This window comes from Ceratotherium simum, chromosome 21 (assembly GCF_057802395.1).
Source record: "Ceratotherium simum simum isolate JZ-2026a chromosome 21, ASM5780239v1, whole genome shotgun sequence".
In the NCBI taxonomy this organism is placed as follows: domain Eukaryota; kingdom Metazoa; phylum Chordata; class Mammalia; order Perissodactyla; family Rhinocerotidae; genus Ceratotherium; species Ceratotherium simum.
In genome coordinates, this window is record NC_141920.1 from 12,113,344 (window position 1) to 12,139,620 (window position 26,277).

Sequence of the window (26,277 nt, forward strand, 5' to 3'; positions counted from 1 at the left end):
TGCTCCCTCTGGCACTGTCTATAAGAGTCGAACTGGAAACAGCCTAAATACCTATTGATAAATAAAGTACGGTCCATCCTCACCGGGAGCATCATGCAGCCATTAAAAATAACATCACATGGACATGGAAAGATGTTGACGGATATATCATGGAGCGAAAAACACAGGTTATAGACAGGAAGTAAAACATTTGCCCTTTTTAAGTTTCAACCAAAAATATAGCGACCCACGGACATGTGAGGATCTCACTATTGAGAGAAACGGTCGTCAGGTTGTGAGGTGGAAGAGGAGAGGTTTCTACTTTCTTCTTTTTATTTTTCTGCCCTGTCTTCTGTTGTTGTTGTTGTTTTTAGACAATAAGCATTATAAAGATTGTGCATATTTGCTTTATCCTACCCTATCTATATCTATATTTGTACACAGGCATACACTATTTTTCTCTGAGCCATTTGAGAGTAAATCGGAGACATGATGCCCTTTATTTTTATTTATTTATTTTGTGAGGAAGATCAGCCCTGAGCTAACATCTGTGCTAATCCTCCTCTTTTTTTGCTGAGGAAGACTGGCTCTGAGCTAACATCTAGTGCCAATCCTCCTCCTTTTTTTTTCCCCAAAGCCCCAGCAGACAGTTGCACGCCACAGCTGCACATCCCTCTAGTCGCTGTGTGTGGGACGCGGCCTCAGCATGGCTGGAGAAGCGGTGTGTCGGTGCGCACCCGGGATCCGAACCCGGGCCGCCAGCAGCGGAGCACGCGCACTTAACTGCTAAGCCACGGGGCCGGCCCCTGATGCCCTTTATTTTTAAACTTGTCTATGCATATCTTCTAAGGACATTCTCATAGGTAATTGTGGTGTAATTGTCAAAATCAGGAAATCTAACATTGATAAAACACCATGGCTAATTCCACAGTCTATATTCAAATGTCAGAAGTTGGCCCAATAACATCCTTCACGGCAGGTGTCCCCCCACCCCCCAAGGATCCAGTCCGGGATCTGCAGTGTTGCAGTCAGCTGTCACGCCTCTGCACTCCCCTTTAATCTGACCCCGATATTTTGGAAGCGTTTGGGCTGTTCTGTAGAAGTCCCTCAGCTTGGATGACCTGCCTGATGTCTCCTTACGATGAGACTCAGGGTAGACGATTTTCTGCCGGGAACCTCAGAAAGGGTGCTGTGTCCTCAGTGCATCCCAAGTCACCCACGGTTTGTCCCGTTATCAGTGATCCAAACTGTGATCACTTGGTGAAGAAGGTGTCTGCTAGGTTTCTCCACCACAAAGTTACGAATTTTCCCTTTGTAGACAATTTGTGGGGAGATCATCTGAGACCAAATAGTCTAGATGATTTTTATAATCAGAAAATGTATCACTAGTCCTGCAACCTGCAAGGACCGAGCTTCTCCACCTGATTCCAGCCACCAGCCGAGTCGCTGCCCCACCCCACTACAGCAGGTGTGTTGGAACTCCAGCCGCCTTCCACCGTACAAGGATTTCCTCAACTAGCCTGAGGATGCCTTTTGCTTGAGGCTTTTTTTTTTTTAAAAGATACAGATTCCCAGGCCCCACCCACACCTACCAATCAGAATCCCCAAGGGAGGGGCCTGAGAATCTATTTTGTAGCAAGTGTCTCCCAGGTAATTCAGGTCTTCAGGCCAAGTTTGGGAAACACCTGACTTAATGGCAGTGTTTAATCATCAAACATTTATGGCTGCTGGCTGCTCGGGTGAGGCTGGGCACTGGGTGGCTCAGCAATGGATGAGAAAAACAGTAGTGACATCGATAGCTCACATTTATTAAGCACTTATTTTTGTGCCAGGCCCTGTTCTAGTGCCTTACCTGGATTATTTCACTAGATTCCCACAAGACACTTTTATTAACCCCATTTTACAGATGAGGAAACCAAGGCACAGAGATGAGAATAACTTGTCCAAGGTCACACAGGTAGCGGTGTGGATGCTGGTTATGGGGGACCGTGCAGTGTCCCGGGGACCACGCGTCTCATCACACCTCTGCTGTGTTCACGTCCTGGCCTGGGCAAATCACTCACCCCCTCTGGCCTCCACTCTCTCCTCTGTGTAATGGGAATGCTATTAGCGCCCCTCCTGCCGGGCTGGTTAAGAGGATTCAATGAGATTGACTTCTCCGGGTAACCTGAATGCCTGGCTTTGATCACCTTTCAGGAGCTAAAGGAGGGAGGATTGAATCAAAATTATTTGAGGGCAGGGACTGTGCCTGGAACCAGGGATGAGAATGATTACCATCACTGTCATCATTCCTGTAGCCATAGCGCCCAGCTGAGCCCCGTATGGGACATTCAGCAGACACTGCGGAAAGCCGGGGGATAACAAGAGAGGAGGAAAGGCTGGAGCATCCAGGGGCCTCGTCGAGGGCCTGGGCGGCTCAGGTGCCCACCTGGCAGCGGCTATCTCGCCTGCCCACCTGAGCCTCGCCCCTCTGCAGAGCAAGTCCGTCCTCCTGCGCTTCGGCTTTGAGGACCCGCCTCCCCGCGGTGATGGACGGCGGGGCCAGCCCGAGCCTCAGGGAGACACTGCTCCCTTCAGGTCTCCTTGCCACCGCACCGGCCCCCGATTCCGGGATTCCGGGCCGGAAGAGTCGCCACGGAAAGGAAGTAGCACTGTGCAAGGGCCCTCGTTCAGTTCCATTTCAATTCAAGGAATATTTACTGACTCTACCGGGGCGAAGTACAGAGGACAGTGGTGCACGAGACAGGCAGAATCTTTGCCCTCAAGAGCTGAACTTTTCAGTGTGGGAGATAGCCATTAAAACAAGTAATTGCACACATAATAATTTAAGGAGAAGGTGTGAGTTGCCTGGCACGTAGCAGATGTTCAGAACACGTATTCTGCTGGTATACATTGAGTAGGGTTTCCCAACTTAACCAATAAAAATACAGGACGCCCAGTTACATGTGAATTTCAAAGAAAGACAAATAATTTTTTAGTATCAATATTCCTGGCATTCTCTTCCTGACTTGGGCAAATTACACTCCCATGAGATATTTGGTACATATTTACACTAAAAAGTTATTTGGTGTTTGAAATTCACCTGTAACTGGGAGTCCTGTATTCTACTTGGCAACCGGAATATTGGGCAATGGGGTAAAAGAAGTAAACAAGACAAGAAACCCGACCTCAGAGAACTTAACAGTCTAGTGGGGGTATTTATCCATGAGTTTAACAAATGCCCTGATTAGTACTAGAAGTTTCTACAGGAACATCATACATGAAATTCTGATCTAGACATCCAAACTGCAATTGGGAGGCAAAGAACCAGGGGTAAGGGGGCACTAAACATTTCAGAAGGAAGGTGGGGGACGTGACCCACTCGAGGTGCAGAAAGAAGGCCTGTATGGTTGGAGCTCAAATGCAGAAGCAAGTGTCAGGAGTGGAGGTTGGAGAGGTAAGCGGGGGCAGAGCATACGGGGCCATGGCAAGGTACTGGGATTTTCCTGAGGGTCACTGGAGGCTTTGAAGGGTTTTAAAGGATATGATCCTTCTGGCTGCTCCGTGGAAGATGGATTACATGTCGTCTAGAGAGCACCAGAGGTCAGAAGGAAAGTTGTGGCAATAATTCAGACGAGATCTTGGTGGGTTCTGAGATGCTGGTGGCAGTGGGGATGGTAAGAAAACACAAATGTGTTATGTGGGAGCTAAATTCAATAAAATTTGCTAATATGGGGTGTTGACATGGACAAAAGAGTTAAAGATGATGCTTAGGTGAATTCTTGAGCAACTGGAAAGGTGGTAGTACCACCTGTGGGGAAAAAGAACCTAGCACGAGGTATGGGTAGTCAGAGTTCAGTGTGAGCCATGCAGAACCTAAGATGCCTTTAAGTCATGCTATGTCTTTAAGTCATGTCGGTCTACGGGGAAGCTGGCTCTGTGGGCCTGGAGCTTCCGAGAACTCTCTGGTCTGGAGCTGTGGATCTGGGCCCATCGGCACACGGATGATAATGAAAGCCAAGGGAAGGGTGATGGGTCTGCCCAGGGAGAGGGTGTAGAGTGAGCAGAAGGAGCCTAGCGCAGAGCCTTAAAGAATTCCAGCAGCTACGGGTAGGCAACAAGGGGGAGGCAGCTGCCAAGGAAGCGGAAAAGGACTATGGCATCGAAATGGGAAGAGAAACCAGGATGGTGTCACAACAGAAAAGCCAACAGAAGCAACTGTAGCTAAAAGGAGGAAGGGGTCACGAGCACTGAGTATGCTGAAAATGGAGCGGGAGGACTAAGGTAACTGCTGGGCTAGTGACACGCCTGTCTTGTCTTTGGTGACACGCCTGTCTTTAGTGACAAGATCAGTTTCAGTGCTGGGGGCAGGGTGCAAAGGGCAGGTTGGAGTAGTCTGAGGAGTAAAATTGGGAAATAAGAGAAACTGAGGCAGTGAGTGAGGACAACCAGCTGAAGATGTCTGGCTGTGAACCTGGAGATGAAATATGGGCCAGTAGCTGGATGGTGGGACAAACCTACTCATGTTCAAATGCTGTTTGGGAAGAGCCAGTAGCAGGTGACACTAAAGTCACAGGAGAGGGAGAAGGCACAGATGGAGAATGGAGAAAAGGTCTAGATGCTACCATAAGGCTTTGGACTTCTGGCTTCCATATAAAGTAGGAGGGATTTACTATTTATTAAATAGCCACCTTTTATTAATCCCTTATCATGAACACTTATCAGTTTGTAATTAAATATTTGATTAACGTGTGAATCTGCAGTGAAAAGCACAGTGCTGGCACATAACAGATGCTTAATAAATACCATATATGCCTGAATATAAGGAAATCTTCCATTTTCTGATAAGGTAATTAAAAAAGAAGTTTTTTGGCCAAATTGAATATGAGAGCTTTACCATTGCAGATGAAATACTCAAATGCCTACTTATTGTTAATTACCTATATATTCAAAGCAAATGTAGAAATATCTTGTCTAGTCATACATTTCAGAAAATAGTTTGATCCACATCCATCTTTGACATCGGAGTAATTGACATCATCAGAGTAACTTTTAGTTATTTAACAGCGTTCCAGTCACATCCTATTCTCTCTCTTTGAGGTGCTTGAGAGCTGGCACTTTCTGGATCTGTGCATGATGCTAGAACTTAAAGTCTTATCTCAAGTCCACAATACCCATTCCTAAAACGTCCCTGATTCCCCCACATCTGCTCCTCTTGGAGTCTTCTCTCCAATTCAGAAAAACACCTCCATACATCCAGTCGTTCAGGCCCCAAACCTTCCTCTCCTTCTTGACTCCTCTCGTTTTCACACCTCACCTTCAAACAACACCTGACCACTTCAGCAACCCCACTACTGCTGCACGGTCTCAAGCAGCCTTTCCGTCTCACCCCAATTCCCGCCGCAGCCGCCTCTGGTCTCTGCTTCCACTCTTCCCTCCTCATAGTTCCTTCTCCACACGCAGCCGAAGGATCCTATTTAAACCAAAGCCGGATCTTGTCCCTCAAAACCCTCCAATGCTCCCACCTGACCTCGAGAAAAGCCCAAGTCCTGACAACGCCCCCCAAGACTGCAGGATCTGCCCTGCACACCCCCTGTCGCTGCTCACTGCCTCTTTCATTCAGTCCTCCCCGGCTTCCCCTCGCTGCAGTGCCCCAAGTGTAACACATGCGCTCCCACCTTACGGCCTTTGAACTTGGTTCCCTTTGCGGGGAACGCTCTTCCCCTACATGGTCAGTGGGCTTGTCCCCTCATTTCATTCAGGTCTCAGTTCAAACGTCATTTTCTTGACTTGTTTTGGATGACAAGGGATTTCAAGGACAGCCCCCATGTGTCATGTTAGACCTAGAGGAAACCAAGACACAAATTTCGACTTCCTGACACGTGACCAGAGTCCAGGACTTAACTGATCCTGAGGCAAAGGTGACCTGATGAAGGTGGCGGTAAGAGACGCCTGCTTTCCTGGCTCAGACCATTACTGTCCACAGCAGGAGGGGATGACAGGGGAGAGGGAGAGGCAGGGGTGGAGGAAACTGGAGATACCGGGCTCGGTGTGGGCCCTATTAAATGTAAGGCTCCTATGGGATTGGGATCAGGATCAGAATGCAGAAGCCCGGAAGACAGGCCCAGGAGCTGACACCGCAGCGAGTACCCACAATGCAGCAGGCACCGCGCCAGGGGTCGGCATACGTTGCTCCCTGAATCCCACCATCCTTAAGAGGCAGCTGTTCCTTGAAATGTACGATCAGACGAAAGCAGTATTTCTACATGTTTTAAATAGATATGTAATTAAAAATAAGCAGACATTTGAGTATTTCATCTGCAATGGTAAAAGCTCTTACATTCAATTTGGCCAAAAGATTTTTTTAATTTCCTTACTGGAAAAATGAATGTTTCCTTATATGGATTTACTAAGCATCTGTTATGTGCCAGCACTGTGCTAGGCACATATAAATCAAATATAAATACAAACTGATAAGCAAGGAATTAATACATAGTAGCTATTTAATAATTAGTAAATACCACCTACTTCATAAAGAAACTAGAAGCCAGACAATTATCCCCATATTATTAGAGGGAAACAGGTTCAGAAAGGGGAAGGACTGCCAGATGTCCCAGAGCCAGCAGCAGCATGCAGAACTCACACATGCCCAGGACCTCAGACGTTAACTCGGAGAACCCTTTCTACGGTGTCTCAGCGCTGCTGCTGCGTCATCCGAACAAGCTGCAGCCGCGTGTCTAAAGCCTTGTTTACGGAGCACGGGCACTTCGAGCGTCACCGGAGCTCCCAACTGTGAGGAGTGGGGGTTGTTCTCACTTTCCAGCCAGGACAGGCCCGGGGAGGCCCAGCGGGTGCAGCGTCAGCGCTGAGATCAGAGCAGAGGGGACTCCCCTCGTGACAGACAAGAACTTCCCCTTCCCCTGGAGACTCCGCAGGCCGACTGCAGCAAACAGTGGCTAAATGAAAACAGGCATTACAGCTTACCAGTTGGATAAATTATGAAATTTATTTATATTTCACCTTTTAAAAGCCAGAACATAACAAATTTCACTTTCTGGAAAGTCATCTTAGAAATACATGAAGTGCACTTAATACAAGGAAATCAGTTTCTTGGTACCACCAGTGAGACAGACATGCTCTCAGTTTCCTCAAATGAAGGTTTTGTCAAATTTCCCTCCAAACTTAGACTGAGATGATCTCAATTCAGGGAGGTTTGAGTGAACTTTTTCCAGAAATTACAGTGTAGAAGCTGACCTTAACATCTAGGCCCTCTCCAGCAAGAGTACATTAGAAAAAATTATTCTGCCCCCAAAGGGCCCCATCTTTGCTGGTGACTAGGCATCAGCAGCTCTTCCCGGCAGGTGGGGAGAGGCCCACAGCAGCAGTGCTCAGGCCCAAAGCCCCCTTTCCCTTGCAACCTCAGTCACCAACCAGAAGAAATTTCCATTTTCAGACTAGAGAGGTCTGATATGAAAAAACAAACCTAAATCCAGATGCCTTTTTGTGGATCTGAGGTTCTGCTCCTACAAATTAGACTGATACCTCTCAGCCTTTATTTATTAAAATTCAAGAAACATGTTCAACTTCACGCTTCTTAAGCTGTTACCAAAGCAAGTTTCCGGTGGACAGTTTCCATTAACAAGTGCCACCAGCAGACACGTGGTGGCTTCTGAACAGCGCGTCCTGTTAAGAGGAGACCGCAGGCTGTGATGCTGGGCCTTCTACAGCCTCTCTGCTTTGGAAGGCAGGTTTTCATACACTGACCGACACGCTGAAACCAGTTTCATAAGGAAACCATTTGTGATGGAAAAGCAACGCTCAGTTTAAGCTAAGTTACCAAATAAAACAACTAGAATCCACTGGAACCCCCCCCCAGACCTCTTCCTTCTTACTCATTTGAGGACTCCTTTTCATGCTTCAAAGACAAGAATGTAAGCAGCTCCCAAATAGAGAGGTAAACATGACCCCGTCATTGGAAAATACCTCATTAGTTTGAAAATCGGAACCACAAGCTATGGCCCTCCCACCCCACCTCGCACAGCTGACCCTCCTCCTCACTTCTGGATAAATGGAGTTTAACTTTCCTAACCTAGAAACACTTATTTTCACTACAAATATATGGTTACACCTCATCCTAAAAAGGCACCATGCAGGCATTTAAGATTGAACCAGTTAATTCTAAGGGTGTGCAGGAGTGGTAGGAAAATATCACTAATCAAAACTTCCGGCATCAGACCATGCTAAACCCAGACCATTCACCCCAACAGGACTTTCAAAATGTTTCCCAGGAGATAACTCCAGCTTCCGGCAGCTGCCGCCAAGGACCAACTAACAGGAACTTCAACAGCACAGAAGGAGCTCCATCACTGATCAGATGCGTTACTGCCAAAGCCCACACCTCAGGGACAAGGAGGGGAGACGCTTGTCTCATTTGTGCTATTCACGACCCAAAAAAAGGTCCCGGCTGGCTCAGAGGGCCTGAGAGATGAACAGTGGATGGGAGGAACAGTGTGAAACAGGACAGGCGGAGAAGCTGGGTTCTCTTTCAGAAGAGGAGGCAGAAGCTCCAGGAAGTAGCTGAGGAGCAATAAAGACCAGACATAAGACAAACAGGGTTAACAGTAGGGGAAGAGCCCAAAGGAAAGCAGGGTTCTGACTGGGGACCTGTTTCCCTGTGGGAAGTGGCACTGTCCTAACACCACGGCTCACTTCCAGGTCTGTTGTACATTAAGGTGTATGAGTCACACGTCTCCCGCTTAACATGTAATGGAAGCTCTGGAACATGAGACGGACAGCAGAGACTGGTCACTGGTCGATGATGGAGCGCTGCAACACCTGATTCATCACGTCCTCTTCATCGACATCGTAATCCTAAGGCAAAACACAGACACTGAGCCTCAGCAACCGTCTGCAGCTGCCAAGACTCACTTTCAGTAGAAGCAAGACAGCCGAGCGATGGGCCCTGGAGAGGGCTGCCAGGGCCAGATCCCAGCTCCACGGCTGTCGACACTGGCCATGTAAACTTGGGCAAGTTGCTTTATCTCTCTGTGCCTCATCCTGACCATGAAAATAGCGATGCTCCATCAGACAGGGGTTGTGAGGACCAGAGACACCCCAACAGAGCCTGGCACAGGCCAAGTGCTCAAACTTGGAGTGAAACTAGCCTTTTTAATTCAATGAGGCAAGTTATCTATTTGGGCATTACTTGGGAATTATATTCATCTTTACAGCATTAACAAAAAGGACAGTTATTCTGAAGTCTGAGTTTCAGACACTCTGTTAGACGGAAAATAAATACTCTTTATGGCAACTGAGGAAAAGAGTCACGCTTTCCTTCTCAGGTCCTAAAATACAGCTATTAAGACTGAATACACTCTAAAATCCTACCTTCACACCTATACATGTAAATAAAAGGTTTACTTCAAGCAGTTGGCCACATTTATCTATCACTATAATGCCAAGACAACAGCGTGCCCCTTCAAAACCACTCGGCTCTAGGGAAAGGAGGCAAACCTGGTGAGCACATTTGGCTAGTGGATATGTTTGTTTGACCGTCATGGGGCTGGAGTGGGTGGAGGAGAATGGCAACACAGGGCCTGTATTTCCACACGACCACAATCGGCCGGAGGTGAGGGCAGCATAACATGAGTCACACACCGTCCAGCTTGCAAATCCTTATGAGGACCATTTCCATTACTTGCCTGGTCCCCATGGGCATCTGAGCTTAAGGATCCCAAACCAGGTTCTAGAACAGGTAAAAACTATATATACCAAGAGAAAGTGGGCAAAAATTTTGGGAAAGAAAACAGGAGCAAGCTTTCGCTATGTCTCAGTCTAGATGACCGGACAAGACGACCCACCAGTTCCTCTTCTTAAACACCACACAGCGAAGGCTCTGGCCACTCACCTGGCTCACGAGTACAGAGCGCACAGCTGCTGTCCGGGGAGTCCATCGGGTCAGTGACAAGACTCAACAACGGGGCCCACAGCTCTCCAGGTAAGACAAGGGAGGTGGCTGCGTCGTTCCCCCAGGGGAAGGATCAAGCCCGGGCGCCAGACTCACCACAAAAGTGTCGTAAGAAAACTGGTGCCGGCGCTGGATGTGCTCTAAGAAGTTGGCGCTGCGGTAGTTGGGGTCTCCCCAGGGCATCGAGGCACATATGGGACAAACCTTTTAACAAAGAAGCACGGTCTCAGGCGCCTGACATGTGAGCTGACGTCAGCCCTCTGTGGCCTGCGTCTGGCCTCCCTTCTGCCAGGACAGCTTTCCTGACACACTAGTCCAGTGCCTGGTCACTCCTTCACATGCACCCTCACATCCCAGAAAACACTGTCCGTCTCCTACTCAAGTGAAACGACGTGGAGAGGTGGGTAAGAGCTTAAGCCACGACATCACCCTTGTCTGACCCTCTGCTCTGGTCAGAACAATGTGTCGGCCCAGCAGGGGTCTAGACTAAGGCCTTCCATCCCAGCACACAAAACGATCCAAAAGCACAAAGAGAACCAAGGAAATGACAGATGAGCAATGTTCCAAGGAAGTAAAAACAGAGCCTTATGTGCTATTTTTACAAAGTAAATGCTCAGATGAGGGGGCACAAGCTGAAAAGCCCTCAAAAGAGGTCGATTTGGGCTTTGAAGACTGGGAGGTATTTGGAAAGACAAAGAGAACACGAAAGGGTGCTCCAGAACAGAGGCAGAAGCACGGAGAAAACGCCAGGAGGCACCATGATAGGCAAATAGCCAGAAAGTCAGTTGGACTAGAATGGAAAATTCGCAGAGATGGGCAGAGAGGAGCTGGGGCGGGGGAAAGAAGCAGACATAAGTGGTCCAGCTTGGAGATGAAACCTCATCATTTACAAGGAAGGTAGGGTGACAAACAGGGTTGGCAAGAGATCAGCCTGAAATGGTGGAAGACTCCTAGTGAGGAGCTAGGCAGGCAGCTGCAGCTGTGCAGCTGGAGCACAGGTCAGGACTGGAGACTGAGGCGGCGGCTTCCAAAGGGAAGGGGTGAAATACTGACAGTTAAGGAGTTCCGTAGAGGGAGAGGAGAGAGAGCAGAGGGGCAAGGGCTGAAGGAAGAGAGGCTCCAGCACAGACAAAATAATCAGAGGGATTTCAGGAAGCCAAAGTAGGGGAAAAAAGGAGAATATTCGGTTGCAGTACCAGAAATCACAGAGTAGTTTAGCAGTATCTATCAAAATTATGAGTGCAGTTAACCTTTGACCAAATTAATCCACATCTAAGACTTTATTTTATAGATATATATAAACACAGGCAAAGATATGTTAAAACTCATGGTAGCCTTTTAAAATTTATTATGAAGGGGCCGGCCCCGTGGCGTAGGGGTTAAGTGCGTGCGCTCCACTGCTGGCGGCCCAGGTTCGGATCCCGGGCGCACACGGAGGCACCGCTTGTCAGGCCACGGTGTGGTGGCGTCCCATATACAGTGGAGGAAGATGGGCACAGATGTTAGCCCAGGGCCAGTCTTCCTCAGCACAAAGAGGAGGATTGGCATGGATGTTAGCTCAGGGATGATCTTCCTCACACACACACAAAAAAATTTATTATGAAAAACTTCAAACCTACAAACAAGCAGATAACAGTTTAAGGAACCATCCCTTATCCCCAACACCTAGGTTTAAGTTTGGCATACTTATTTCAGCAAAAAATGAAGCATTTTAAAATAAGACACATTTTACCCTTAACTATTTCAGTACAGTCCTAAAAATAGATATTTCTCTTTACAAATATAATACCATTATTCCACCTATCAATCAACAATAATTCTTTAGTAGCATTTAATATCCAGTCCTTAATCAAATTTCCTGATACCGTCTGGGACTAACCTTGATGCTCACCAATAAGGGACCAGTTAAATCAAGATACAGACAAGTAATGGAAAACTGTGAAGCTCCTTAAAAAAGAAGCAGATCTACATACATGTACTGATGTGAAACAGATGCCAAAAACATTGGTTACTAAAGTATGTAGAATATGCTGCCATTAGCATAAAAAGGGGGATAAAAAAAGGGACATACGTGATTTTTTTTTTAAATAATTTTTATTTATTTTCCCCCAAAGCCCCACTAGATAGTTGTATGTCATAGCTGCACATCCTTCTAGTTGCTGTATGTGGGACGCGGCCTCAGCATGGCCAGAGAAGCAGTGCATTGGTGCGCACCCGGGATCCGAACCCGGGCCGCCAGTAGCAGAGCGCGCGCACTTAACCACTAAGCCACGGGGCCGGCCCCATACGTGATCTCTTAAGGACATCTGAAAGCTAGAAATTTTTGCATTCTTCCAACACGCAACTGAGCACTACTCAGATGCCAGTGAGCACTCAACACAGGCCATTTCTGATGCTGTAAAGAGAGAACTGGTTTAGGAGGCAGGACACCGGGTGCCAGTACTAGCTCTGCCACTAACTAGCTCTACAACATGGGTAATCCACTTAATTTCTAAAAATGAGTGCAGGAGAGATGGTGGGAGGACGAATTGGAGTTCTCTATCATCTTACTTTACTTCCATTTTAGTTTTCATAATTACCCAAATACTTATCTGGCTAACCTTAAAATGGAAAATGGGTAGTGGGGGCAGGTGGGTGGCATTTGTATGTCCCTACGTCTATGCACAACCACTCTTTCAATTAGTAATTAGTTATTAAGAACCATAATTAAAACGTCTTGAAGACGGAGCTGAGGGCCCGGCCTGGTGGCACAAGCTGTTGGGTGCGTGTGCTCCGCTGCGGCAGCCCACAGTTTGCACGTTGGGATCCCGGGCGCGCACCGACGCACCGCTTGTTAAGCCATGCTGTGGCAGCATCCCATATAAAGTAGGGGAAGATGGGCATGGATGTTAGCTCAGGGCCACTATTCCTCAAGAAAAAAGGGGAGGATTGGCATCGGATGTTAACTCAGGTCTAGTCCTCCTCACAAAAAAAAAAAAAAAAAAAGGAGCCGAACACTTGGTTGTTTTTTTTTTTTTTTAATTTTATTTATTTATTTTTCCCCCAAAGCCCCAGTAGATAGTTGTGTGTCATAGTTGCACACCCTCCTAGTTGCTGTATGTGGGACACGGCCTCAGCATGGCCGGAGAAGCAGTGCGCCAGTGCGCGCCCAGGATTCGAACCCGGGCCGCCAGCAGCGGAGTGCGAGCACTTAACCGCTAGGCCATGGGGCCGGCCCATGAACACCTGGCTTTGTATTTTTCATAGAACATGCCTCTTATCTTACCTAGTGCAGCCAAAGAATAGGTACTGTGCAGCTATTCGGAATCAGGGGAAAAGAAAAATAGCAGGTGCAATGACCATTCCAGGTTGGCATCTGCCTACAGAAATTTCAACAGTCATCTATGTAACAAAGATATAAATGTTACAAAGATGAATATTAGTATCAAATGATGAGGTTGTTTATTTTTGAGTGAGAATCATCAATTCTTTGTGACTGATCTCATGAAAGGCTGGCAGGCCACCATGGTGTGGTGTTTTACTTTTAAATTGGGTTTATTTCTATTATACTACAGTGGCAAGTGGTAACATAATGCAATTAGCATATCCAAACACAGAATAAATTGCAAGAATATAAAGAAATACTGGGAACAACTGATGGTGTACAAGGGAATTAGGGGAAGTTGCCAAAGAGAGACTTTTTACCGACTACATACAAAGGAACAAATTTTAAAAACTACAAAGACGTGACAGAAAACAAGGACTCAAGACGACCAGCTGGGCCCATGGAGAACGCAATGTCAGCAGGGGTGGAAGCTAGACTCTAGGGGGTAAAGGAGAGGGAGTGGACGAGACAGCAGCAGCTGAAAACCCACACGCCTGAAGGAAAGAGAAACGGAACGCTATCTCGAGACAGCGCTGGGTCAAATACTCCCCCACCAAATCAACAGGGAAGACTTGGGCATGTTTGAAGGAAAACAAGTGCAAGGAGCAGGTAAAAGGAAAAGCTGAAGGTGAGAGAACAAACAACAGGGGAGCCTCAGGAGCAGGAGGAAGCCTTACTGTGCACCAGGCGCTGGTCTCCGTCCTTTGCCTAGATCTGAGGACGTAGGTAGAGAAGAGTCAGACTTGGAAAGGAACCTTTTCTTCAGTATAAGAGGGAATGATAAGAACAAGGAACAAGGGTTGCAAACTCAAATGCTCAAGGATCACAGGCTAGTAATGCGAAAGAGCAAAGCAGGATGGGTGTAAGCCCACCCCATTCAGAGGGGGCAGCAACTACTCAAAGCCTCTTGTCGGAACTTCTAATTTCTCAAATGCAGAGGATCAAGACTGAGAAATCTTCTGATTTTTAAAGGTTAGGGAAATTAAAATGTGTATGGGCCAGACACATCCCACAGGCTGCCAGTCTGTGACCTCAGAGGTTGATCAGAGAGCTCCTGAGACAGAGAAGGAAGAGAGAAGACAGGAATGCACACCTGATACGTTGAACTTAGTTAACAGCAGGATTCAGTGTTCTCTGTGGAAAGGAGGGGACAGTTCAAGCCAGGAACTTCATGCAGAGGGCTCAGAAGAGCCCCTCAGCGTGTGCGTGCCTAGCAGAGCAGGGGCTGGCTGAAAATGGGGCACATAACGTCAAGCCAGCCAGTTGCTCAGTCTGGGGAGTTGGGAAAAGCAGACAGAGGGGATTCATCCGTGGAATCGGCTGCAGCCCCATGTTAAGAGCCCAGGGAGCCCAGTGTTAAAGTGGCTGTACTGACCCAAACTGGGACTTTGCAAGGAGTTCAATAAAGTCAAGAGATGATTCAAGGTATTCTCGAATAGGCCAGTTATATCTTAAGACTTATGATAGAGAAATAAAGAATGCCACCAGGCCTGTGCTATTAGCAAAAGCTCACACAAATCCTAAAGTCTGTGCACAAACTTTTACAGCAATGAAGACTGCCCACAAAACTAGGTACATAGTTCAAGAGAAGTGTGGAAAACTGAAACAAAACTATACAGGAAGTTGTATTAAGACCCAGTCTGTCAATCACATTAAGAGGGAAGGAAGGGGAACACTGCTGAAATAGACCCAATTCAAACATTTTTTTTTTGTGAGGAAGATTGGCCCTGAGCTAACATCTGCCAATCCTTTTTTTTTTTTTTTTTTTGCTGAGGAAGAGTGGCCCTGGGCTAACATCCATGCTCATCTTCCTCCACTTTATATGGGATGCCGCCACAGCATGGCTTGCCAAGCAGTGCGTGGGTGTGCGCCCAGGATCCAAACTGGCAAACCCTGGGCCACCGCAGTGGAGCGCGCGAACTTAACCGCTTGCACCACTGGGCCAGCCCCTCAAACACTTTTTAAAAAAAAAAACTACATATCAGTCTGTGATATTTAAACGAAATGTCAAAGGACTGGTAAGTACTTTCCTAATAATCTAACCTAAATTCTCCTTCCCCACGATTATGAAGAAGCTATTTGCAAGAGGAGAATGGTAGCTTTGAGGAGGAGAAACTTGGTGGACACCAAGGGATCCAAGATAACGAACGTTACCAACGACAGGGCCAACAGACGTCACGTGACCCCTGACGTGGCACCCGGAGGACCCGATGCTTACGGAGCACCCCGGCAGCTAACCACGAAGAAACAGACAAACCCAGATGGAAGGACAGTCTACACAACAACTGGACTGTCCTCTTTAAAAATGTCAGGGTCAGAAAAGCTGAGGACTAAAGAGACAGGACAACTAAATGTAACACACAGATCCAGGATTTGGGAGCAGGGGGAGACTGCTATGAAGGACATTACAACTGTTAAAATTTAAACATGAATTCCACATTAGCTATTAGATTGTATCAATGTTACATTTCCTGAGTGTGACAATTAAATATAAAAAATGTGGTTTTGCAAGAAAATAACCTACTCTTAGGAGATATATGCTGAAGTATTTAGGGGCAAAGGGCCATGATATCTGTCACTTATTCTTGAATGGTTAGCAAAAAATATGTACATAGAGAGTATGGTTAAGCAAATACGGGAAAATGTTATTAATCTGTGAATCTAGGTAAACAGTACATAGGAGTTCACTCTACTGATGCTGTAATTTTTCTATAAGTTGACTTTTTTTCCATAAAAAGTAAAAAAAAACAACTCTTACCACAGATTTGGTGTCCGTGCTATGGGATAACTTGCAGTGTTCCACAAGTCCTTCTTGATCAAAGTTCTTCTCAGGACAGTAAGGGCAAGGAAAGGTGTAACGGTTTGGGACACTCCTGGAAGATGAAAGGCAGGAAGAAAAAAGAAACCTCTCTCTAAGTACCTTTGCACACATCTTCAACCACCGTACCCTCCAAAAAGGAGCAAAGTTCACTGAACGTGTTATGACAGGGATTCTGATGATCACTTCAGAATCAGGTCAATTGTTTTGAAAATAATTAACAGCACAGCTAATATTTGAAGTGAACATCAGAGTTCTTCTCTACACCCTCCCCCCAACGAAAACTGACATCAGCTTTAGCCAGCATAACAATTATATCTCCACTTTCCAAAGCTTGTACAACTATACCCTTGAACAGGCAAAGTGTCCAATGTCTTTGTTGCAAAAGATGACCTCCACCTAAGGGAGTGACTGAGTCACTTACCTTGGCTGAAGGGATGCATCCTTGGTGGTGGCCTTCACACCTTCCATGATGTAATTCTGGTACTTTGAACAAGTAGCCACGTGGGCCCGGATCTTGGACAGGAAGAACTTACATAGGAAGAATCAGAGCCCACAAGTTAGTCAGGACCTTGTTCCAGGTCCAACCTAGTCCCAAAGCAAGGGCAAGATGACAACTAGACCTATTCCGCCCCGGCAGACATCTCACCCGACTCCTGGCTATGCTGATCGGGCTGAAACCCTGACTGCTGCAGGGTTTCTGTTAATACCAACACTGACGTTTTACTTGATCAAATTAGGACATCTGCTTCCACTCTAAAAGAACTCTCCTAGAGGTTTGTTTTAGCCACAATATGCTCTCTGCTCTCAGACACATTACAAACCCAGTGAAGTTTTTAAAGTTTTCCACACTAGCATTTAAACTAGTCTCCTTACAGCAAGCCAAGAACCACACTGCATTATGTGCAGCAGAGAAAAGTGATCATTTACGTAAAAAGGATAAAAGCTAGTAATCCTAGTTAAAAGTACAAATTGCCAGACTGCGATAAATGATCTTAAAAAAACCTGAAATCTGAATTCTATTTCTCCCATAAAATCTAGTCTTTGCAAGATGGAAAGAGAAAAGAAAACCCAGAGAAGACTGTTTCATCACAGGTGTTCCAAAAAGAAACGAAAGTGTAAGGAGTGAAGAAAAAGGGGAGGTAGAGGGAAGACAAACATTTTTGGAAGTATAACATACCTGGAGGTATAATGCAATACAATCACTAATCCTTAAAATGGAGTAAATCAAAAGTATACAGAAAAAAGCCAAAAAATCCCATCATGCATGCATAAGACGAAGGTTAACAGGAAATTTGTTTCAATATCTTGAGTTTCTAAGTTAAAGAAAACTGCAAGGAAATAAAAAGCTTCAATATTTGAGCTCTGGCTTACCATGCTTCTTTCTGTCTTACTTTCAGCTAAAGAACTTGACTTCAAGCTGCCAACCAAAGAGCTCGAAATTGAAAGGGGCGGGAAATAGCCCTATTCAGAGCTGTAGCCACTGTGTACCCCTAGCACTAAACCACTTCAAAAGGAAGGAGACGGTAAGGTCTATCTGTTCTTTGGCTCTCCACCTTAAGGTGTTAAAGTAATGAAACTGTCATGCAAGGCTGTCCAATGAGTCACTGGGTGAAAAAAAGTTGTAGAACTAGGTATTATAGTATGACACATGCTATTTTGTAAAAATCTGACATCTGTGTTTGTAAAAACCCTACATCTGTGTTTGTCAAAGGGCAGAAAATGTTTTGCAGCCTTCTAAATTGAACCTCATTCATTCATTCATTTAGTGAGAAAGACTGGCCCTGAGCTAACATCTGTTGCCCACCTTCCTCTTTTTGCTTGAGGAAGATTGGCCCCGAACTAACATCTGTGCCAATATTCCTCTATTTTGTATGTGGGTCACCGCCACAGTATGGCTTGATGAGTGGTGTAGGTCTACACCCAGGATCCGAACCCACAACCCTGGGCCGCCAAAGAGGAGTGCACCGAACTTAACCACTAGGCCACGGGGCTTGACTCTAGAACCACTTTTAAAGAGGTAATCTCTGCAGAGGAGAACAAGCCTACATTATTTTACATTTTTGTATTGTCTGGAATTAACAAAATCATAATTTTAAAGCCAATAAGTTTACGTCTATCTCTTGGAAGATAAGACATGAGTATTTCTCCTTTCCAGTCATAAGAGACGTTAAAATAAATATACTTGACTCTAACATGATTATATAAAAAAGCATGGATGCATCTCAAACGTTAGGTATTGCTATTATATATAATCAAATGACTTCATATTGACCTTTGTATCATGATTCCTCCCTGTCAAGTGCTAAAAAAGTGAAAAATTAAACTGTATACCTGTAATGATATAGATTAGAAAATTTACCCTCAAACTCATCGCAGCAGATAACTTTGAGTCACTGAATTCATTTTATATTTTAAACAATTAAGAAATATCACTGTCATTATATTCTAATTAAAATTGGGCATAATGCTTTGGGAAAATGAGTGTTTTATAGGAAAAAAATGGGATAACTGATTTCTATGGCTTTCAAAGGTAAAATATGTAATATACTAAACCAACTCTTTAAAAAAAACAACAATAACCAATAAGGTTACCAAAATGGAACAGCACAGCCATTGTCACAGATGCCTGGCATGCACACATGCTGTTAGTCACCTAGTCATGCTCTAACTTCAGAAACAACATGGCAACAGCTCGACATTTTACCCCATCTCATCACAGAAAGACACTGACTCCTCCATCTTACTTCCACATACATTTTTATGGCAGCCATGGCAAGAAGTCTCTGTGCTCTCAATCTGCAGCTCGAGCTCCACGGCTGGGATGCCAGGTGCCAGAGGGCTGCGACACACCCCACAGACAGGTTTCTTCGGCTTCAGACATTCCTGCAGGCATGCAGAGCAAAAGCTAGAACAAGACACACAGAGAACCTGCATCATGCATTGTGGAGACAGGACAACAAAAATGGATCAACTTTTAAAAAGACATCAACGAATAATGGATTAAAAACAACTTGTTCCCTACCCCCGATTCAAATACTGAGTCCTCCTAAGCCAGAAAAATGGAGACGGGGGGTTCCCCTGCAAGGAACACACAGGTCCAGCAACAGAAACACACACACTACCATGATACATGGTGAAAGGTCATGGTGCAGTCTTCAAACCTCAGCCCCTGCCCCTGAGAGATCTTGGTGGGGTTTCCTGAACCTCGGTGTCTCCTCTGCGGAATGGAGACAGTAGTACATACCTATAGGATTGTGGGTAGGATGGAATACGTACAGTAAGCCCACAGTACAATGTCTAGCACATATGAAATGCACTGCAAACAGGAGCTGCTATCATTAGAGGTGAATGCAAAGCACTATGGGAACACAAAGACAAGAGCAACTAGGTGTGACCCGAGAAGAACAGGGCTGGTGAGACTGAGAGGCGGCATCCACAGAAGAGCCTCAAAAGAAGGAGTTCAACTAGCAGAGGAAGGGAAGAATATTCCAGCCCTTAGACTTAAAAATTCACAATGTATCTGAGGAAATAAAAGTCTAACACTTTTCCTCATAAGCAGGAGGGACCCACATGTTTGAAGCAAGGTATCAACAAGACCAAATCCAAGTTTTAGAAAAATGACTCCGGGGTCACCATGGACAATAGAGTTGTTGGTTTTTAAATTTTTTTTAGGTGAGGAAAGACGAGAAGAGACTTGAAGTACAAACCAAATAGATGGCTAAAGGCAAGGGATTGTGAGGGCCTTACTGAGGCAACAGAGAATTAATTCAGGAAATGATTCAGAGGTGGCATCAGCAGGACTTGGTCACTTACTGAATTTGAAGAAGAAAAGAGGGAAAGTCAAAGACGACCAAGTTCTATCCTGAAGCCTAGGCAGGGGGTGGTGCTGAGATACAGTACACAGAAAGAATGGGTAATAAGGCATGAAAATACCCCGGCTACATACCCAACCTGATAGATTTAAGGCAGGATAACAAAATCCGCCAGGAAGAACTCAGGATACATAATCAAAAGTAATCTGCACATTCGACAACTTTTTACTGTTTCTAAGAACGTTATTCTTCTTTGTCATTAAGCTAGATGTTAATGCTGCCAGGCAAAATTCTAGACCAGTCTGGGAGAAGGTGAGGGGTTCTACTCATTCACCACTGAGGGCGCAGTGGTGAACTAAACAAAGTCCCTGTCCTTATGATGCTGATATTCCGGGGTGGAAAAAACACAATTGTGAATTTCAGATAGTGATTAAGTATATGAAGGAAATAAAACAAGGCAAAGAGATCAGCTCTCTTTGTAGATCACAGAAAGCTTCTTCAAGGAGGTAATATTTGAGATGAGACCTAAATTATGAGGAGAGAACCACACAGACCTGGACACAGAGTTCCATACAGAGATGACACCAAGTCAAGGGGGTGGGAAAGGCAGAAAGGAAGGCCTTTGGGGCCATGACGTGGTAGACCATGGGGAGAGGGTAGGCGATGAGGTTGGAGAGGCAGACAGGCCTTGTAGTCATCACTTGCCATACCTCTTCTCAAGGGCAGATCACAAGATAAACCCAAGAGAGCACACAGGGCCCAGAGAGGATAATGAAACCAAACCCAGCCTGTAGATAAAAGCAGCTCTAAGCCTCCCTTCAAGGACACACCCAGATACAGCTCATCGATCAAATGTTCAAGAGACACTTTGTGCCTGAGTCACGCCCAATGAACGAGCCCGCTTTTAAACGGTCCCTATATCTTGGGCTGGCTTTCAGTTTCCATTTTCCATTTATGGGCCTTTTTCTAGTTCAGCCTTCTAGATGCTCCACCTTTCCTGTTATGTAGAAAGTCCCTTCTCTTGGGCACCCAGCCACCTGCCCTTCTCTAGCTGTAGTCCACTAGATTGGAGAGGGATGTGTCATTCAGGGCTTGAAATAAATTTTATAAAAACCCAATGCCCCAGCCACAGCTGCAGTGATGTTCAAGTTTCCAAGCACAAAAGTTAGCAAAAATCACCTAGGCAGAGCAAAAAGCACCTGGCTGGAGCTAACGGAGACTCATGCTACCCTCACAGAAGTGCAGCCATGTGTCTTCAATCAACAGTGAACTAATGAACACACGCAACTAGTATGGTGAGTCTAGAAAAGAGCCAAGGTGAATCCCAGTACTGCCCCTTGACCTTTGACCTAGGAAAAGTTCATCTGGCACAAGGAAACCTCAAATTTTTTGCTTTTCAGTTGGTAAATTGTGCTAGGTCAAGTCTCTTTATAAATGTTAACTGTAAAGGAAACCCATTGAGTTAACTCAAAATTAGGTAAAGGTAATAAGGAGGGCTGATCCAAGGCAAAGAGGACTCAATGAGAAAGCTACCTAGACTCCACTTGCACTCTCCCGAAGTCTGCTTCCTCCACTAATTTCTTAGTTCATTCATCCATTACCTGATCACTCTTGCACCCACACACACAGGTCTGACCCTTATAATACCCTCCCACTGCACAAGGAATTTTCACAATAGCTTGAACATCTGTTAGTACTCACTTATCAATCCACCGGCTTGTGGACTCTGAGGGCAGAACCACCTTGTTTCCTACTGTGTGCCAAGAATCTGGCACATAGTGGGCATACAAAGATTTTAGTGGGCTGAATATAAGAGCGGAAGACGGATGCTCAGACACTGTGCTGGGCCCTGCGATACAAAGAGGGGCAAAACGGATATGGTCACCACCCTCGTGATCCCTAAGTTTTGCTCTGTGCAAGGAAGAAGGAAGCCCAGGAGAGAAGGAGAGAGATAATTTAAATGGGGATGGTGATAGGGAAGTAACTTAAACCGGGACTTGAAGTCAGAAAAGGATGTGGGGTAGTGGCGGGGGAGGTGCAAACCGGGCGGGACGAGTTCCAGGCTAACTGAACAGCAAGCAGGAACAGCCTGAGGCTAGAAACAGCTTCGCGTACTTGAAGAAGCAAGAAAGCAGCGAGTGCGGCTGAAGAGCCCTTGCCAGATGCCAACTGTTCTCTGGGCTGGCACACGGACGCCTACAGTCCATCCTGGGACTGCTGTAGAAATAACAAGGCCCGTGAGGGCCCAACAGGTGCCTAGTGTGCCTGCCGCCCAGTAAAGGGGTCCTAAGACCAACGCCAAGGAGATGCCCACGACAGCACTGAGGGAGGCCACAGAAGAAATGCCAACTGCAAGCGGCAAGAAGCAGGTGACTACATTTTCTGTAATTCTTCCCACTTGGGTGTGTCTGTGTGTCTGATGGAGCAAGGATTCGATTCAAATCCGGCCAACTTCTAAGCACCTACGCCAGCCCAGGGCCTGTCCTGACATTTGCGCACACATCTTTAGTCATCACAACCAGCCTATCAGCAATACGCAGGCCACGAAGGCTTAATTTCAAAAAGAAAGAAACAAACCTCGTACACAAGCGAGTAGGAGTGCTAACAATCCCCATCTGCCAACTCCCACCCCTTTCAGTTCAGGACGGACTGGTCAGCTCTCTACCGAGACTTCCCTTTTGTCCTTTCCACCTAGTTCAGCGTTTCTCCAACTTGAGTGCCCATTAGAATTACCTGGCAGAGCTGGATACGTGACGCCACACGTACTCTACGTCAGGGACGATGGACAGACTCTCAGGGGAGACTGTGGCTCTCCAAGGGCAGACTTGAGACCCTGCCTAGACCCCAGCAGGGTGCGCCTCCACCGTCACCGGCGAGAAGGGCAGACAGGCCGCCGGGAACACGGCAGGCGCTCAACGGAAGGGCGGGGGGCCAACTTCCACGGGCCTTCGGGGGCCCCGCTAGGCCGGTCCTGTCGCTCCCGCCCCCAGACCCTCCCTGCCGGGGCCTCGCTCTTGCGCTCCATTCCCTCCCGGTGTGGCGCCCCCCGACCAGGCCCCGACTCGCCGCTTACACGTGTCCGCAGGGCACCTGCACCGGCTTCTCGTACACCTCCAAGCACACGGGACACGTGAAGCGGCCCAGCGGGTCGGCCTCCGCCGCGGGTCCCGCCAGCTGCGCACCACCCTCACACTCCTCCAGCCGCGCCGCCATCTTGCTGTCGCGGAGCTCGGCGCAACGGCGGCCGACAAGGAGGAGCCCGAGGGGGCGGGGCCGAGCGCGCGAGGGGCGGGGCCCGCGGCCACAGGGGCGGTGAGGCGCGCTGGGGGCGTGGCTTATGGAGCGTGCGCCCGGCTGGGGGCGGGGCTACTGGAAATGCCGAAGGAAATCCGGAAAATGTGGAAGCTAGATCCAGAGACTGGCAGAATTGGAATGGGCTTTGTGCTTCAGCCAGTTTGCAAAATTTAAACTGTTATGCTGTTACTTAATATTTACTTATGCACTATTACTTAATATTTCTCTTCAAATAGAGTTGCTCTTTCTTTAAACTTAAGCAAACAAATTTTAAAGGGAGATCTGATATCACTCCTGAGATACAAATAGAAAATCAGTATCACATTTCTATAAGGGCAGTGTAAAAATACAATGGAAACAAAACAATGTTATTAATTCTTGCTGGGTACTATTGACGCTGGAAAGGGAGATTAGCCATTATTGGAGAAGTGTTGCAGACAGGCTGTCACCACACTGAGACTTCCTAGTGAAAGCAGAAGGAATGGGAAACACATCTCCCGCAGTGAGTCAACGTTATTTAACATTGTGTTCACATGTCTCCTGGCAATGGGGTCCAGCTCCTGTTCTGTGCAGATGGGAAGGTGAGGCTTGAAGAGACAGAATAAACCTCAACCTCACAAGAAAGGAGTGAACCTAGAACCCAGATGTTTTGAATCCCAACTTTCTCCACGTTCTACTGCACAAGATGCATCTTTTTAAACGGAAGGCTCTGCTAACAATGCTACATGGTTTTCTCAACCAGAAATGATCAATTAAACTTCCATCCTGAAAGGCCACAAAGGCCTCACAGTAACGAGTTTACACAGGACAAATAAATGGTGTTTGTTAAGCCAGGTTAATTGAATGGAAACTTGCGCCTCCCTTGTCCCATTCCCAGTTCTCTGGATTGATTTTGCTGGACCTGGCGGCAGCAGGAGGATTATTTTTAGCTGTCCACGTGGGCATCTTTTCACCGAGGAATGACTTGGCATGTAGGCAACAGCCCCAGAGGGCCAATGCTTACACTTCACCGTTTCTTTTTCCTGTTTCTAGCCAGGCACCTGTGCATCTGAGCTCTTCCCAGCCAGAGGTGCGCTGTCTCCCCTCCGCGGATGGGGGTGCCATGGCAGGGGCAGAGGTGTGCTGTGGGTATTTACAAGCCTTTACATTGGCCTTGTCGCTGCTGCCCGAGGCTGTGAGTGTGGGCGGGGGCAGGGGAGCCCCAGACCTGGGCTTCAAATCCACTGTGCCTCCAGTTTGGGCTCTTGAAATGAACTTTCCATGAGCTTATACACTTAGTCACAGAGACAAGAGGACAGGGTTGAAATAATATTAATAGTGAACTCTTTTTCTGCTTATTATTCTAAGCACTACACGTGAATAAATCCTCACAGCAACCTATGACTTAGGTTCTTTTATTATCCCCATTTTATAGCTATGCACATTGAAGCACAGAGAGACTAAATTATCTTTTTTTAAAAAAATTATTTTATTGAAGTCATATTGGCTTATAACATTGTGTAAATTTCAGGTGTACATTATTATATATCAGTTTCTATACAGACTGCATCGTGCTCACCACCAATAGTGTAGTTTTTATGTGTCACCATATATATGTACCACTAATCTGTTCTTATCCATGTATTTATCTTCCACTTATGAGTGAAATCATAACAGTGTTTGTCTTTCTCTATCTGGCTTATTTCACTTAGCGTAACACCCTCAAGGTCCATCTATGTTGTCACAAATGGCACGATTTTCTTTTTTTATGGCTGAGTAGCATTCCATTGTATATATATACCACATCTTCTTTATCCACTCACTCATTGATGGGACACTTGGGTTGCTTCCAGTCTCGGCTATTGTGAATAATGCTGCAATGAACATAGGAGTTCATAAGTCTCTTTGAATTGCTGATTTAAATTACCTTTTAACACAGATGGGAAATGAGAGTCAGGATTTGAACCCACGCAGTCCGGCTTTGGGACCTGTGCACTTGATGGCCTGTGCAACACAGTCTCCTGGAAGGCTTCTCAGAACACCAATTGCCACAGCCGACCCCAGAGTTTCTGATTCAGCAGGTGGTGGGGCTGAGGTGTGGCTGAGGACTTGCATTTCTTTTTTTTTTTTTATTGAGGTTTTTTTTTTTTGAGGTAACACTGGTTTATAACATTATATAAATTTCAGGTGTACATCATTATATTTCGATTTCTGTGTAGATTACATCATGTTCACCACCCAAAGACTAACTACCATCCATCACCATGCACATGTGGGAATCACCCCTTTTGCCCTCCTCCCTCCCCCCTTCCGCTCTGGTAACCACCAATCCAGTCTCTGTCTCTATGCGTTTGTTTGTTGTTGTTTTTATCTTCTATTTATGAGTGAGATCATTCGGTGTTTGACTTTCTCCCTCTGACTTATTTCGCTTAGCATAATACCCTCAAGGTCCATCCATGTTGTTGCGAGTGGCAAGACTCCATCTTTTTTATAGCTGAGTAGTATTCCATTGTGTATATATACCACATCTTCTTTATCCATTTGTCCCTTGATGGGCACTTAGGTTTCTTCCAAGTCTTGGCTATTGTGAATAACGCTGCAATGAACACAGGGGTGCATGTATCTTTACACATTCATGTTTTCATATTTTTTGGATAAATACCAAGCAGTGGAATAGCTAGATCGTATGTTCTATTCTTAATTTTTTGAGGAATCTCCATACTGTTTTCCATAGCGGCTACACCAGTTTGTGCTCCCACCAGCAGTGTATGCGAGTTCCCTTCTCTCCACAGAGGATTTGCATTTCTTTTTTTTTTTTTTTTAAAGATTTTATTTATTTATTTTTTCCCCAAAGCCCCAGTAGATAGTTGTCTGTCATAGCTGCACATCCTTCTAGTTGCCGTATGTGGGACGCGGCCTCAGCATGGCTGGAGGAGCGGTGCGTCGGTGCGCACCCGGGATCCGAACCCCGGGCCGCCGGCAGCAGAGCGCGCGCACTTAACCACTAAGCCACGGGGCCGGCCCAGGATTTGCATTTCTAACAGTTTTCCAGGTGAGGCTGATGCTGCTGGACCAGGGGCCG

The 26,277-nt window shown here is 46.3% G+C and overlaps 1 protein-coding gene across 2 annotated transcripts; it reads right to left on the bottom strand.

Annotated features, from left to right (window-relative positions):
* Positions 1–6,945: 6,945 nt before the first annotated feature.
* Positions 6,946–23,155, bottom strand: RNF114 (ring finger protein 114). 2 transcript variants are annotated; one of them, XM_004430282.3, is made up of 6 exons: positions 22,996–23,155; positions 18,865–19,015; positions 16,532–16,638; positions 16,048–16,162; positions 10,022–10,129; positions 6,946–8,829 (listed from the first exon to the last, which is right to left on the bottom strand). In XM_004430282.3, exons 1-6 carry the CDS (start codon positions 23,133–23,135, stop codon positions 8,764–8,766), a joined length of 687 nt encoding a protein of 228 aa, XP_004430339.1. In that variant the 5' UTR covers positions 23,136–23,155; the 3' UTR covers positions 6,946–8,763. The 2 variants fall into 2 exon arrangements, with proteins under 2 accessions (XP_004430339.1, XP_087301249.1); XM_087445123.1 differs by lacking the exon at positions 10,022–10,129.
* Positions 23,156–26,277: the final 3,122 nt, after the last annotated feature.